General features: G+C 36.1%; 2 protein-coding genes across 6 annotated transcripts in view; both read right to left on the bottom strand.

The window, feature by feature from the left end:
- Positions 1-13,270, bottom strand: part of LOC105224932 (calcyclin-binding protein) — a 233,180-nt gene that overhangs the window by 199,780 nt on the left and 20,130 nt on the right. The gene's annotated exons all lie outside the window — the stretch shown is intronic.
- Positions 1-13,270, bottom strand: part of LOC105224943 (fizzy-related protein homolog) — a 33,594-nt gene that overhangs the window by 2,431 nt on the left and 17,893 nt on the right. For all 5 annotated transcript variants that reach the window (XM_049456503.1, XM_049456504.1, XM_049456506.1 and 2 more), the window contains exons 4-6: positions 575-685; positions 390-512; positions 84-218 (exon numbers count right to left, since the gene is read on the bottom strand). In XM_049456503.1, the coding sequence (XP_049312460.1) occupies positions 84-218; positions 390-512; positions 575-685 (369 nt within the window). The remainder of the gene's footprint in view (positions 1-83; positions 219-389; positions 513-574; positions 686-13,270) is intronic.

Raw genomic sequence — 13,270 nt, 5'->3', positions numbered from 1 at the left:
AAAAAAAATTAATGCTTCAGTAAACTGTTCATAATCGTGTTTTGGCATTATTTATGTAGTATTAAGCTTGTTAGCGCACGCACCTGTTTACTAGCAGCCACATCCCAAACGGTGACGAAGCCGTGATGTGTACCCACCGCCACCAAATTGCCACGCTCATTCCATGACACTGATGTCACGGTATTCGAATCGGTGTTAAGGTCGCATAGGCGTGTTACCTGTAAATTGAAAGTTCAAATTGCACATCAATTTGACTGATTGAAACTACATAGTAGCAATGACAAAGTTTTTATAATAGTCGTAAGCAAGCAATAGCTCGTTTCGACAGCATGAGATGTACAGAAACTTGTTTTTTTAATACTCATTGAAATTACTATTATCATACGTACTTGACTAGTACATGCGCTCCACAGATAAACACAGCTGCCCAGTCCGACAGCGAGCACATTTTGAGACGACCAATCGACCAAATTCAAATAGAAATCATCTTGCAACTCTGGCGCATCTAACACCTGTAAAATTCATACATATTTCGCATTCGTAAATCATAGATATTGTTTACTCAAAAATTTACCTTAAAGGGTATACGCGATATTTTTCTGGTTGCTTTTCGTGGTGAACGCAATAGCTTCTGACTCTTTGTGCTGACTGGTGAGAGCGAATATGGACACTGCTCATTGAAATCCTAAAAAGAAAGACAAATAGCAATAAGTGTTATTGAAATCAGCGTAAAAATTAGTTATTCTCTAATTAAGTGTACAAATAAATAAAACGTTACAGTTAGTTTTTCAAAGTTAAACAATCGGTGAAGCAGAATATGCGAATCCGAAGAGACTTAAGCAATTAGCAGTGTAATGTGAAAAGGTGGACTTGGCTACAATGAGCTTCCGTATATTTTTGACAGAGTAAAATATACCAAGAACATGTTAGAACTTCCTGTAAAGGTTCTAAAAATTAAGAAATTCTAAACATTTTAATACTTTCTAAACTATTTGATCCAACTCGAGTCTATGAAATCGTGAATTGGGCTGAGCAACAACATGAAAATGATCCGAACTTTCATCGAAAACTCATCTTCGGCAATGAGGCTAATTTCTAGCTGAACGGCTTCGTCAATAAGCAATGCAGGCGTTATTGGTCAAGCAGCAATCCACACGTACCCCATGAGTCACCATTGAAGCCTGAAAAAATTACGGTTTGATATCATTTATGGGCCGGCGGCGTCATTGGGCCGTACTTCTTCCGTAATGATCAAAACTGGCACGTTAACGTGAATGAGAATCGCTACCGTTCAATGATAACAGAATATTTTTGGCCCAAATTGGATGATACAGACTCAGGCAATATGTGGTTTCAACAGTACGGCGCTAGAAGCTACACAGCAAATGTCACAATCGAATTATTGAAAACCAACAACGATTATTGAAAACTGGGTTCAGCGTCTGGACTTAAGCAAGTGTGCCCTGTGGTCTTGCAAAAGAAATCGAGTTCCATATATTATATAAAGGCATCGAATGTACTTTCACAGGAATAAATAATTTCATTGATATCTCAAACCATTTTTGTCTTATCTGAAAACTTTTGTAGCGCTCTTTTTGAAAAACCCGTTACTAGTATGTATGTATGTAAACAGCAGTATACTCGTATGAATATTTTATTAAATTGAAAGTCCTTTTTAATCAGCATTTATTGCTAGTAAGTTAAGGGTTAAATAAAATCGATTTGTGCGAAATTTAGCGCGTCGAAAAGATCAATGGAAATATCAACTATGTTGATATGTATGCGTTATTTATATATGGTATATTTGTACGTAAAGTTCAATTGTGTCTACGCATTTTTATGGAAATCAACTAATGCCTTTTCAGCATAATGAAGGAATGGGGGGGAATGGAGCAAAGGTGTCACGCGATCAACAATGTGCTGTCTTTGTAAATATAAAATCGTATGAATGTATGTATGTATGCACATAAAAAATATATACATATGTAAAACTGAGGTGTCTAATAGGTTTTTATATGCAATGTGAGCTTAGAGCGGTGTGTCTAGATATACTTACATGCATACGTATGAATGTATATGTAAGTAAATGGCAATGGAAACTGTGTCAATGTGTAAAAATTCAAATCAATTCAATTTGATGCATTTCAAGCAGTAAAGAAACTGTGTAAATGGTAATAAAATACAATAAAAAATAATAGTGATTGCTCGTAGTTCTGTAGGTACATATGTATGTATGTATGTATGTAAGTCTAAAGTGTATATGCTAAATACATATGTACATACAACATATGTATCTAAATTGTACAGAATAGACTGCAGTGCTCATTGCTTTTATGCATGAGTAGTCGATGCTTAGAAATGATTGAGCTTTGCACAGCATGAAATTTCAATTGTTTAATACAAAAATATATAATTTTATTTTGCTTTTCTAATTTTTCTGTGCTCATGAGCTTTTATATTAGTTTATATGTATGTATTTTACAATGTTTTCTCATCATAATAACTGTAATAATAATTATTAATTTTAAGTTATTTTTAAATTGTTAGTATTAAATCCAGCGACAGTCACCAATTTTTGCCCTAATTCTAGAATAAATCCTAATTCGAATTAAGTTATCAATAATAACTGATTTCAGGTCAAATTAAAATCGATAGCCGATAGTAACTCAGCTGTTATTGGTTGCCATTTGCTAATCAATTTTTATTGCTATAAAATATGCAATTTATTTTATTAAATGTGCTATGGTTATAGGAGTTCCTTTGCATTTTTCTGCTATAGTCATTCACTTGTTCTGGGAAAATGTTGGTGAGAACAGAAAAAATTACACTTAAGAGGTGTTACATATACTTAGATATGATAACATATCGCATTAATGACAATGAATCGGTTTGTGGTCACTCAAGCTAAAGTAAGCAAATACGATAATAGATATGTATATTGGGTAGAAACATACACACATAATGCAAAACTGAAAACCGATATAAACTAAAAAGGGTGGAGTTTCTATTTACGTATACGCAATGTGCCCCGAGTAAACAAAAAAAACCTCTTCCAGATAACAAATGAACTGGATTCCTTTGCTTTCTCCATAAAAAGTTATTTATTTTCAGCACTTGTTGCAAAGTTATTATCAGTTTTTTATGATTTATGCTGTAAAAACACTGCGGTCGGCGCTGAATGTGAGTCAACACCAAAAATTATTTTTGCTAAATGAAATTTTGGTATGATAAAACCGAAAGGAATTTGGGTGTGAGCGTGTCTAACCTTTTTTGGGGTTTGTGGAGTTTGAATGATGTAATCAGCTGAGAAGCCAAGTTTATTTCGCAAATATTCTCAAATGTGTTTCCCAATCATTTGCCATTAGTGTATATAGATGTTAGTAATATTGCGCAGTACGTGTATGTGCATATTCGCAAACAAACTGCATTGTGTGCACATTTTAACGCTTTGAAACCAGTCTACATATGTACAACGTAGAATATATGTAAAACTTTTATCTGAAAAACATATGTATATTTATAATACAAAACAGTTACCGCAAAGTAATGAGCTTTTTGAAGTTATAATTTTCATGTTTGTGCAAGCTTGATCTCCATATGCATATGAATAAGTTTGCATTTGGCAGTCGTTTATTCATGACGCGAAAAGTTTGTCGGGCGATTTTTACCACATAAAAGACAAATAACAAATTAAAAATTTTGTGTTTCCTATGGAATCCCAGCCCGTTCAAAATCTTTCAGAAACAACGCCATATTTTTCCCCGATCTTTTGACATTTCTCTTCAGTAAGATTTGCCATTTTATCATGGAAAGATATACGATCCAACAACGAATCGAAATTATTAAAATTTACTATCCAAATTCAGAGTCAGTGGCCTTAACTTTAAAAGCGCTCCGTCCAATTTAAGGTCGTCACAATCGTCCTGTCAGATCAACTATTGAGGGTCTAGTGGAAAAATATTAATCCACAGGCACAACACAAAATGTTTCCGTGCCAGTGCCAGACAAAGAAATGACCGTAGTGTCGAGAATATTGCTGCCGCTAGCCCATTAATTGAGGAAGACCCAAATCAGGCTTTCACACAACGTTCTCAAGCGTTGGGCATCTCTGTGACGTCGTTGTAGCGAATTTTCCGAAAAGATCTTGCCTACATTCTTACAAGATCAAATTGACGCAAGAACTGAAGCCGCTTGACCACCAGACTCGTCGTATGTTCGTAAATTGGGCTGAGCAACAACTTGAAAATGATCCGGATTTTCATCGAAAAATCATCTTTGGCGATGAGGCTTCTGGCTGAATGGCTTTGTCAATAGGCAAAATATGCGTTATTGCTTAGGCAGCAATCCACTCGTACTTCATTAGTCACAATTGCATCCCGAATATGGTCTTTGTCAACAAGCCAGCGACGATTGATGAACTTCGTATGAATATCGAACGTGAAATTGCAGCAGTATCGGCCGATTTATGTTTGAAAACCGTCGAAAATTGGGTTCAGCGTCTGGACTTCTGCAAGCGTCGACGTGGTGACTATGCAAAAGAAATCGAGTTCCATACATAATGGCATCGAACTTTCTTTCACAGGAATACATAATTTCATTGATATCCCCAACCATTTTTGTTTTACTAAAAAAAATTTGTAGCGCTCTTATTGAAAACCCGTAATGTACATATATGCATGCCACAAAGAGTTCAGAAAAGCGCGCCAAGTGGTCCAACCACCTATTTTGGCGTGTTAATGCTAAGTTCGTACCAAGAAACCCTGATCTTGTCCAACATGTAACATGTAGCGAATTGCAGGGTCCGGATCAAATTTGACATTTGAAAAAATTTTCAAATTATGATACTACCTTAGGAAGGTTCGATTTTGTTCAGCTCGAGGTTATTCAATAACAATATTGTCATTAAAAATGTATTTAAAATATCTTCTTTCAAAGCCCCTCAACACAGAAGAAGTTATTAGTTTTAAAGGTGCTTGTCACATCATTTCTAATAATACAATATTATTTACTTTTCAGTCTTTTAATAACAATGCGATTAAGAATTAAATAAAGGGTGATTTTTTAAGAGCTTGATAACTTTTTTTAAAAAAAACGCATAAAATTTGCAAAATCTCATCGGTTCTTTATTTGAAACGTTAGATTGGTTCATGACATTTACTTTTTGAAGATAATTTCATTTAAATGTTGACCGCGGCTGCGTCTTAGGTGGTCCATTCGGAAAGTCCAATTTGGGCAACTTTTTCGAGCATTTCGGCCGGAATAGCCCGAATTTCTTCGGAAATGTTGTCTTCCAAAGCTGGAATAGTTGCTGGCTTATTTCTGTAGACTTTAGACTTGACGTAGCCCCACAAAAAATAGTCTAAAGGCGTTAAATCGCATGATCTTGGTGGCCAACTTACGGGTCCATTTCTTGAGATGAATTGTTGTCCGAAGTTTTCCCTCAAAATGGCCATAGAATCGCGAGCTGTGTGGCATGTAGCGCCATCTTGTTGAAACCACATGTCAACCAAGTTCAGTTCTTCCATTTTTGGCAACAAAAAGTTTGTTAGCATCGAACGATAGCGATCGCCATTCACCGTAACGTTGCGTCCAACAGCATCTTTGAAAAAATACGGTCCAATGATTCCACCAGCGTACAAACCACACCAAACAGTGCATTTTTCGGGATGCATGGGCAGTTCTTGAACGGCTTCTGGTTGCTCTTCACCCCAAATGCGGCAATTTTGCTTATTTACGTAGCCATTCAACCAGAAATGAGCCTCATCGCTGAACAAAATTTGTCGATAAACACATTTCGAACCGAACACTGATTTTGGTAATAAAATTCAATGATTTGCAAGCGTTGCTCGTTAGTAAGTCTATTCATGATGAAATGTCAAAGCATACTGAGCATCTTTCTCTTTGACACCATGTCTGAAATCCCACGTGATCTGTCAAATACTAATGCATGAAAATCCTAACCTCAAAAAAATCACCCGTTATAATTTTTTTTTTGGTTAATAAGTTCAGAGTTCTATATTTTTACTTGCTTTATAAAGCCTTCCAATTGACCTACATGTAGTCTTATATACCGTATGCATGTTTGTTTATATGATAACGGATTTTGTTGTCAACTTTGACAGATTTCTTTAGCTTGATAAGAATTTACGTATTACGTTGTATTAAAACACATATACATGAATATACATTGGCTCCATTTGTACATCTGTACCTAGCCTTCGTGCGAAACATTTCGTACATTCGACAAACGTGGATGCTGAAGTGGCTGAAAGGCGTCTGACCGGTGTATTGTGTTTTTTTCCAGCATTGTTGTATAATTCTGAACTAAGTGACCAAACAAAGTAGATATGCAATATAAAGCACATTAACCTCTTAATTGTCAAAACATGACTACCAACTGCCAAAGCAGAAAGCCAGAAAATAACCAAAAGTGTATGCGTAAAGTGACTAATGAGCACTGAAAAAGCGGCATTACGCCAGTTGGATTATATTCGGTTTGCCATTGTAGTCAGAAAGTTGGCATTATTTGAACACTTGAGAAATGTTTCTATGATTGGCACTTTCAATCGGTTTTTGAATAAATCATAATCGCACTTTGGAAAGCTTTTTTTTCACCAAAACTTTAATAAATAGTTTCTATGGATAGATTATTAATTCATATTCATCATTCATACACAGACAATGGAATTCATCAACTTACAGACGTGGCACGTCTATAGGCTTGTTCATATCCAATACGAGTAACTATTTATTTGCTTTGCACCAACGTGTACATACAATGAATTGCAGCCACGCCTCTGACATTAAAATAACAATAAATTATTCATATTGAAAACATAATTAGCCTTATCGTATCTACCATACGTCCATCATATTTATTAAACAAAAGAATTCTACCGACGAGCACACTCGTGCCAAAGCCCAGCTGCGGTTGTGGTCAACTCGAAATTGTTGCTCAAATACAAATATATCGAGTAAAGATCTATACCAGTACTTATACTTGTATATATGCCTGTCGACGGCAACTTAGCGCATCCACGCCTTTAATTTGAGCACTGCCTCACCAGTTTTTTGGTCTGCTCAAATGATTATTCAATTAAAGTTTTTCCTCCAACAATTTATAAATTATTTCACATATTTATTGACCACACTTTGCACATCCATTTCATTGATGTGGTAATTTAATTACAGAAATGACTTCGGATATTGGCTTTTGCTAATTAGAGCATATTAATGTCAATTTGATGTTCGGTTCGAATGACTGAACTGAAAAAGCATAAGTGGAAATACATACATATATACCAAATTACATTTAATCTCTGTCAAAGCAAAAAAAAAAAATCATTAAAAATCAGAATAAAACGTACAATTTATGGCAACTGTGATACGATAATAGTTATTTATTTTTCTCGATTATCCACGTCAAAAAATAAGTATTAGTTATATTATATTGTTTATCAAAATATCAGATCGTCCTCCTATTTTAGGTTTGCGATTTTTAAAAATAACCTTCGCCTTACAGGGTTTGTCAGGAAAGTAATAGGACTGAGACGATTTAAAAAAAATTATTGATTCTGCGGCGATGCAGTGCTGCCAGCGCAATTTAAAAACACTGAAGGCGTCACGGAAGGCATTCTCCGGAATAGCCGTCAGAGCCGAAGTGCATGCTGCTTGGATCCCCTCCGTCGTCTCAAAATGCTTGCGGAAGATTGCCTCTTTGTCTCGGGTTCATACTCAAAGATCCATGACTCGTAACCTGTGAATATGTTATTCAAACGTCTCTGTCGCAGATTTACCGAGTGTTACACAGAATTTAATCACGCACCTCTGTGGGAGAGCGCCAAGAGAGCTCTCCCCGATGAAGCTGCTTTTTTTTTTCAAAAAGAGGTATCTTTGGATATGCTTGATCGTGCGAATTCCGATCCCACATTCAGTGCATTATAACTGCCGATGACACATGAGTCTATGAACTTGACATGCAAACAAGTGAACAATCATCGAAATGGAGGGAGCCTGATGCTCATTGTTTTTATTCGTGATTTGGTGCATCATGAATTGGTTTTGAAGAAACTCCTTACTCTATTTGACGATATTAAGGCGTTAGCGTGAGAACATTCGGCGAAAATGGCCGGAATTGTGGAAGAACAATGAATGGATTTTACACTATGATAGTGCACCATCACATCAAGCCATGATTGTGACCGAATTTAAAGCCAATATTGCAATCAATCAACTACAGTATTAACTAGATTTGGCTCAGTGTGATTTTTTTTGTTTTCCGAACTGAAATTGCCGCTCCGTGGAACCTGTTTTAAGTCGATCGAAGAGATAAAAAAATTCGCTGAAGGAGCTGAAGGCCATCTCAAAAAGGGCTTATGAAAAGTGTTACGAGGCATAAGTGTATCGACATCTTTTATGAGTCGAATCAACACTATTTGATTAATGCTTTGTGTATGAACCATGTCAGTTGCCAGACTTGTACAAAAAGATCTGAACCTTTTGCGATAACGTATGCCCGACACCTTAGCCGAGCCCCCTACATTCATCAAACGTATCATCACTGATGAAGATTTCTAAGTTTATGAATATCACGTCGAAAATATCTACAATCCAGCAAATGGCGCTCCTAAAATAACACGATACCGAAAGAACTAATATCCGCTGAAGGCACTAAAAGCCATCGAAGTCATAACAAGTGTTTGGAAAATTTAATTACAATATGTAAACGAAGGCATGCTTATACTAGCTCAGAAGCCTATTACGAGGGCTGCTGTATATATTTCTGGCCTAGGCAACAATGGAAAGTTTGACATTTTTTAGCATAACATCAATCAGAACGTTTTGTCATTTAATCGTGAATTGTTTTATTTACAGTGAATTAAAAAACTCATCTCGGCCAAAAAATGGAATTAACTCGTGAACATTTTCGTGCGATCATTTTTCACAACTATCGACGTGGATTATCGCGAAAAGAGTGCATCGATGAACTAAAATCTTTGTATGGCTATGAAGCACCATCCAATAGCACTGTGAAAACTGGTACAACGAATTCAATCGCGGCCGACGCTCGCTCAAAGACGAATTCCGTGAAGGTCGTCCAAAAACAGCCGTTGTGCCAGAAAACATCGATGACGTGAACTGATAATGCAAGACCGTCATGTAACATACCTTCAGATAGAGGCATGCCTATGCATTTCTCCCACCAGCTTACATTCGATACATTTGTTCTCGTTGGATCCCGCACAATTTGACAATCGCTCAAAAAAAGGTTCGTCTGGATTGGTGTAAAGAAATGCTGAAAAAATACGATCGCGGTGCTTCCAAAGACGTTTATAAGATCGTCGCAGGTGACGAACCATGGATATATGCGTATGAGCCCGAAACAAAACAGCAATCGACCGTGTGGGTCTTCCAAGACGAGCCAAATCCAACGAAAATTGTTCGTGGAAGAAGCACTTCGAAGCAAATGGTCGCCTGTTTCTTCGGCAAAACTGGTCATGTGGCGACTGTTCCGCTTGAGCAACGTAGGACGGTCAATTCTGAGTACTCCACCATTTGTTTGCCTGAAGTCTTCGGATAAATTCGAAAAACGAACAAGAGAAGAGAATCATTGTGCACCATGACAATGCGAGCTCTCACACATCGGCTCAAACCAGCGCCTTTTTGACCGGCCAAAACGTCGAATTGATGGGTCATTCGCCGTACAGCCCTGACTTGACACCCAATGACTTCTTTTTGTTCCCACACATTGTCGCCAGAAGATGCTGTTGAAGCATTCAAAAACCATGTTTTGGAGGTGTCTCAATCGGAGTGGAAAAAGTGCTTCGAAAATTGGTTTGAGCGCATGCAAAAGTGTATAAATCTTGATGGAGAATATTTTGAAAAACAATAAAACCATTTTCGTTGATAAATATTCCTATTTTCATTATTAGGCCAGAAATATATATAGCAGCCCTCGTATGAAGGTGATAATAAAGATTTGTATGAAAATATGTGAAATTGTATTTATTTTTTTGTCAGGCCGAGTCAAATTTGAGCAGTTGTATTAATAACAAGGCACCAATAATATAAACAAATCAAATCAACCCGATCCTCATTTATGATGGTGCGGCGAAGTTTTCACTTTAAATTGTTCTTCTTGGTAGTTGGCCATAGTTAGCGCTTACAACTACTATGGAAATGCAAATAAATAAAGAACAAAGAAAATCAGCTTATAAATCGAGTTCCTGCAAAATTGGCTGAATGTTTTGCAAAGGTGGCAAATTGTTGAACCCGAAGTAATCAAGGTCAACACTAATTTTCCCACAAATCGGTGGGAACTAACAATGTAAAAGGAGTGATTGGCAAACAAAAATAAATTGAAGACACCAAAAAAAAACCGAAAAAATCCAAAGCTTATACTTCATTTGATTTAAACAAAAAATTGTACAGTAACAACAACGCCAAACGGCAGCGACGCTCGAACTCATCTATCAATGTGTTGACTATTGAAATGGATATTTTTTTATTTTTTTGGAGAAAAATGTTGAACAAGTGGACACATTTATTTTTCTTTACCACTTATGTATATACATTTTATTGTATTCCGAAACCGGAGCTAAAGCGGTGAATTGTACAAAATGATGGCTTTCATGTTTTTTGCGCGCGCACGTTTCGTTTAGGCCTCTTTCGATTTGGCGTGCTCAAGTTGTTGGCCGTACATAAGAGAAAGGAAAAAAAATTGATATATAAAATGAATTTGGCGGGAAGCGATGTGATTCGCGTTTTTCGGCCAACTTAAGTTCGTATGTATTGGAGTGCGTTAACTTGAATTTACTTGCCGCAAGTAATAAGAGGGCGGCGCTTACTGAAATATTTTGGCCTTTTTATACTCCAATGGATTAAAAGTGGAAAGGAAACACGACAATTTTATAATAAATTCAAAACCAGTTTGAATGCCGGCAAGTGAAGATTAAGCAAATAAATAAAAAAAAATACCTTACATGACTATGAAAAAAATTTAAAAAAATTATATATGTTAACCAAGCTATACACAAAATAATAATAATAACAATTGGGTTATAAATTCAAGAAAGAGAAATACAAAATGCGCATAAAGAAATTAAACGAATTTCGTGCAGAAGAAATAATGAAGATCAAAGTATAAGAAGCTATGTTTGTTGTAAAGGGTATAGAAGTCGCAACAAAAAAAAATATAATAAAAAAAATAAAAACACAACAAACCTTTAGTGAACAGGAAAGTTAAATAGCAAAATAATTTTATGCAAATGTTGCTAAATTTAATTTATGCGACTAGCAGGTGTGGAGAGAAAAAACTAGATTTATAGTAGATGTTAATGATGTAGATTTCTCATTAAAATAAAATTTTTGTTAATCAAAATTCTCTGAGGTACATTAACTGGACAAAGTTGAAATGCGTAAATTATTTGAGAAAATTTGTAAAATTTTAACATTTTTAATATTTTTTATTTTTATATTAAATAGGGACGCTACAAAATAGACCGATAGAGACAGCAAAGACGCCATATTTTTTCCCGCTCTTTTGACATTTCTCTTCAGTAAGATTTGCCATTTCATCATGGAAAGATATACGATCCAACGAGTTAAAATTATTAAAATTTACTACCGAAATTCGGAGTCGGTGGCCTCAACTTTAAGAGCGCTATATCCATTTTATGGTCGTCACAATCGTCCTGTCAGATTTGAGTCCACAGGCACAGTACAAAATGTTCCCGTGCCAGTGAGACAAGGAAGTGCACATAGGGTCAAGAATATTGCTGCCTCTCACACGTCGTTCTCTAGCGTTGGGCATCTCTGTGACATCATTGTGGCAAATTTTGCAAAAGAAAAATTTGGCCTACATCCTTACAAGATCAATTTGACGCAAGAACTGAAGCCGCTTGACCACCAGAATCGTCGTATGTGCGTAAATTGGGCTGAGCAACAACTTGAAAATTATCCAGATTTTCAACGAAAAATCATCTTCAACGATGAGGCGTATATCTGGCTGAATGGCTTCGTCAATAAGCAAAATATGGTTATTGGTCAGCAGCAAACTACACGTACTCCATGAGTCACCATTGCATCCCGAATATGGTCTTTTTCAACAAGCCAGCGAACGTGAAATTGCAGCAGTATCGGCCGATTTATGTTTGAAAACCGTCGAAAATTGGATTCAGCGTCTGGACTTCTGCAAGCGTACCCGTGGTGGCCATGCAAAAGAAATCGAGTTCCATACATAATGCCATCGAATGTACTTTCATTGATATCTCAAGCCGTTTTGTTTTATTAAAAAGCTTGTATAGCGCTCTTATTGAAAACCCCTTTATAAAATATGCATACATACATATGTACATAACGTGTATGGAAGTTTGTGTGTACGTCTACAATTGATAGAATATTTGGAGGAGCATGTAAACATGCTTGTAACCATTTTCAAGCAAAACACCACATTGTGATCGACGAATTTAACAAACTCAAAAATCTAGGCTCACGCTGTTTTAATTTAGTTTTCTCTATTATTTCTAAGTTTTGTGGCTTACATGCTATGAATGTATGCATGTATGCAGTATATGAGCAAAGTTAAATTTTACGACTTTGAATGACATAAATTTTAATTAAATTATGACGACGGCTACTCATGTTTCTGGTACACGCCTGTCTGTCAATTGCTGAAATAGATTTACATAAAAAATACATAAGCACATACATGAGTGTCCGCATTGGTAGGCTTGTCTATCATCTATTGGACGAGCATGTGCCCCTTCTGTTGCATTTGTTGTTGGTTTTGTGGCAATTAGTGCTTTGCTACTGGTATTTTGATGTATGGTAAAAATACTAAGTTGATTATTTATTAGACACAATCGTAACTACATATGAACGTAGGCCTAAAACCAGGTGGGTGTGTAAGATATATGTATGTATTATGCGCAACTTGGTATAAATAATGGCGCCAGCAATATTATTGTGGGGAATTTTCGACACTTGTTACAAAAAAGATACATATCTAAGCTGAAAAGACAGAACATGTTGTTGCAATATTCAAACATACAAATAAAATTAGAGCTCAACGCGAAAAGGTGTTTATTATTCTTAACCCATAAGAACCGATAAAAAGTCAATACAAGTGTAAAGGGTTCATGAATTTGTTCAAATGTCACCTAATCTCGATAAGAAAACGAGATAGGGCCAAAATTACTACATACGAGTATGTAGCTGACATGGAAACAAGCATATATTTATAGACATGGCGACAACCTTACAAATACAT

The sequence above is a fragment of the Bactrocera dorsalis genome, chromosome 4 (assembly GCF_023373825.1).
Source record: "Bactrocera dorsalis isolate Fly_Bdor chromosome 4, ASM2337382v1, whole genome shotgun sequence".
Taxonomy (NCBI): Eukaryota; Metazoa; Arthropoda; class Insecta; order Diptera; family Tephritidae; genus Bactrocera; species Bactrocera dorsalis.
The sequence above is the reverse complement of the archived record's forward strand: the minus strand, read 5'-3'. Positions and strand labels throughout refer to the sequence as shown.